Source organism: Lactuca serriola, chromosome 5, assembly GCF_051521515.1.
Source record: "Lactuca serriola cultivar US96UC23 chromosome 5, Lser_US96UC23_V15, whole genome shotgun sequence".
NCBI classification, from domain to species: Eukaryota; Viridiplantae; Streptophyta; class Magnoliopsida; order Asterales; family Asteraceae; genus Lactuca; species Lactuca serriola.
Window position 1 is genome coordinate 269,094,974 of NC_136412.1, and position 2,916 is coordinate 269,097,889.

The 2,916-nt window shown below is 33.7% G+C and overlaps 1 protein-coding gene across 1 annotated transcript; it reads left to right on the forward strand.

The window, feature by feature from the left end:
- Positions 1-770: 770 nt before the first annotated feature.
- LOC145054267 (ribonuclease 3-like protein 3) lies at positions 771-2,459 on the forward strand. The gene is made up of 3 exons (XM_079002420.1): positions 771-1,372; positions 1,606-1,752; positions 1,935-2,459. Exons 1-3 carry the CDS (start codon positions 947-949, stop codon positions 2,208-2,210), a joined length of 849 nt encoding a protein of 282 aa, XP_078858546.1. The 5' UTR covers positions 771-946; the 3' UTR covers positions 2,211-2,459.
- Positions 2,460-2,916: the final 457 nt, after the last annotated feature.

Sequence of the window (2,916 nt, forward strand, 5' to 3'; positions counted from 1 at the left end):
AATATATATATAATTAAAACTTAAAGTTATTTTTGAAATATTAAAAAAAAAAAACTTCATATATTCATTAAAAACTATCTTAAAGCAATTTATGAAAAGGTAGTTTATTTTGGACAAACCGGTATTAAGTTGAAAAAAAATAATAAGACATAATAAGAGTGATCATTTGATAATATTTATTGAAATGCTGTTTATGTCATGAGATTTCTATTGATGGGATTTTAGTGAACTTGGATATTATATTGATCTAACCTTACTTAGTTTTCGTTTTTAGGTTGGACGGTGTATGTGCTGAAATGGTAAAACTTAAAAGGAGCCTAAGCTCTGCATCCATGAACACTGCATTGTGGGTATGGTATAGGGTTTGCGGTTTAAAGTATATATACTAAAAATTATAAAAATAAATATATTAAAATTTATGTTTTTAATTCCCTAGAAAACAAATATAATACTTACATAAAATGTATTTAAAAAATATAAAAAAATAAAAAAATAATTAAATATGACAATTTCTTGAGTTTTAATGAGTTGGTGGAAAGCTCACGTTTGACGTGAAAAATAAATATAAGGTAATAATTTTCCCTATACATAAAAATGTAATAATTTTCCGTGTATCTCACGGTCTAAAACATAAATACACAAAATCACGATCTAAAACATAAATACACAAAATCGTTGTAATTATTATTATTAAAAAAAGACTTTAAAGAAAGTCATGTCGATAAAAAAATGATATCCTTATAAATATTTCTCATTATTTTATCCCAAGAGTCACCGTCTCCTCTCTCGCAAGTTACATAGTCAAACCTCAGATTTTTCGTCCATAACCAAATCATCTGCAACAAGAAAGAAGAAATCTCTCTCCTCAAGTTCTCCCTCTTGATTTCGTCTCCGAAATCATATTCCTCGAATCCTATCAAAAAAGTGATTCAGAAACCCAGAAGCAATGGAAGAAGATCAAGATATTATGGTTTCATTGAAAAACCTTGATTTGGAAGATCAAGCTCAGAAAGATGATTCAGAATCCGCAAAGGAGTCAGAATGTTCAGATGCGCCACCGCCTAGTTTGGCGGAGGTAGAGGAAATCACAGGATACAGTTTTAGAAACAAGGAGTTGCTGAGGGAGGCTTTCACTCATGGTTCTTACAAAGCCGATGACTGCAAATCTTACGAGCGACTCGAGTACTTAGGCGACTCGGTTTTGAATCATTTAGTTGCTAAGCTACATTATTTATCGTATCCTGATATGGCTCCCGGTGAGTTGACTCGGTTGCGCGCCGCCAATGTCGATACGGAGGCGTTAGCGAGGGCGGCGTTGAAATACAACTTGCATAAGTTTCTTCGCCACCAGAAACCTCTTCTTCAACGACAGGTAATTTTCGTTTTCAATTTCCGCTCCATGATGTATCTGCTAAAAAAATCTCAATCGCACGAGATGTTCATGACTACTTCTCCAACCAATCGTTAATGACGTTTCTCGTTATCAGAGATGAATAATCACAAATTGATCGAATAATCTTATGTCACTTTTTAGTTTTTCGTTCCACAGTTCTTAATCACAAATTTGAGCGATTCTATTCTGATAGTTTTTTTGAAAGTGATCAGATCCAAGAATTCATGGAAGGGATCGAACAGTACCCATCGCATTCATATGGTATGATCGATCCACCGAAAGTGCTTGCTGATCTTCTGGAGTCACTAATCGGTGCCATCTTCATCGATACAGACTCGTCAATGGATTCTACATGGGAGGTAATTAATTACTTGCATTTGCATCCATCATCTTTGTAATTTCTTGGTTTCAATTCGTGGGTCCCCTTCTCATGATAGGTGAAAAGTTGTGGAATATACTTATTTTTTTTTTTTGTCTTTATGCATGGTGAATAGTGATGGTGGTATAAACTCCAATCTTGGGTTTTTTTTTTTTTTTTCAGGTGGTTGAGCGGTTGTTACAGCCCCTAATCACGCCGGAAAACTTGAAGCTGCATCCTGTAGCAAAATTCAATGAAGCGTGTCAGAAGATGGGGTTGAAACCACAAGCGAAAGATCTGTGGAATAAAACAGGGGAAATTGAAATTTACATAGAGAATGAGTTGATTGGAAGGGGAAAATACAAGTTGAAGAAGATGATTGCAGTGAACAGAGCAGCAGATGATGCATACAAGAATCTTTTTCTTTTTGAGAAGAAAGATGGTGGAAATGGAGGTTAATCAAAATGAATCACCATTACTCCTTTTGTATCAAATTAAATGAGCTTTTTTTGCCTTTGTTAATTTACCAAGGGAAAAAGCTCCTTTATTTTGGAACGAAGTGAGTGACTTCTTATTCTGTCTGGTTTTATTGTTTCTTTCTTGATAGACTCCATGCCTTTTTCCTATTATGGTAACCATGTTTCTTTCATTTTACTTTCTTGTGACTTTTCTTACTATAAATGTTGAATGCCATTTGTCGCTTGATTATGTGCTCTTTTCTTTACTTCTAGCATTTGTACATATTTCCTTTTTTACCAATTAAGTTTCCAAATACTTTTGTCGCATATTGTAAAAGATATCAGTTATGTACCAATGAAAGAACTTATTTGATTCTGGTTCTTGATGATATACCTATGTCTTTGCTTGTAACAACCCTCCAACCATATCATAATTAGCACAAGCAAAAAAAAGAGCACTAACTTATGTGGCTTCGTTACGTTTTACAGAATGTACAGTAGGTTAAACTCCTTTGGAAAAACTAAATTGCAATTTCGTGTCATCCTTTCTTGGTGTTACCCATTTAAAATAGTAGTCTATGAATAAAAACATCCTTCATTGTCATGGATTCAAAGAACCAAAACAACAAAAGCCATATCTCCATCATTGTAAAACCCATTAAGCATAGCTTTACAAGATACAAGACATGTGTTAATGTGTGACTTGC

Coding starts and splice junctions, on each gene's coding strand:
- LOC145054267 (XM_079002420.1), top strand. CDS start 947: ATGGAAGAAGATCAAGATATTATGGTTTCATTGAAAAACCTTGATTTG. Junction 1,373..1,605: donor AACCTCTTCTTCAACGACAG/GTAATTTTCGTT, acceptor GAAAGTGATCAG/ATCCAAGAATTCATGGAAGG. Junction 1,753..1,934: donor CAATGGATTCTACATGGGAG/GTAATTAATTAC, acceptor TTTTTTTTTCAG/GTGGTTGAGCGGTTGTTACA.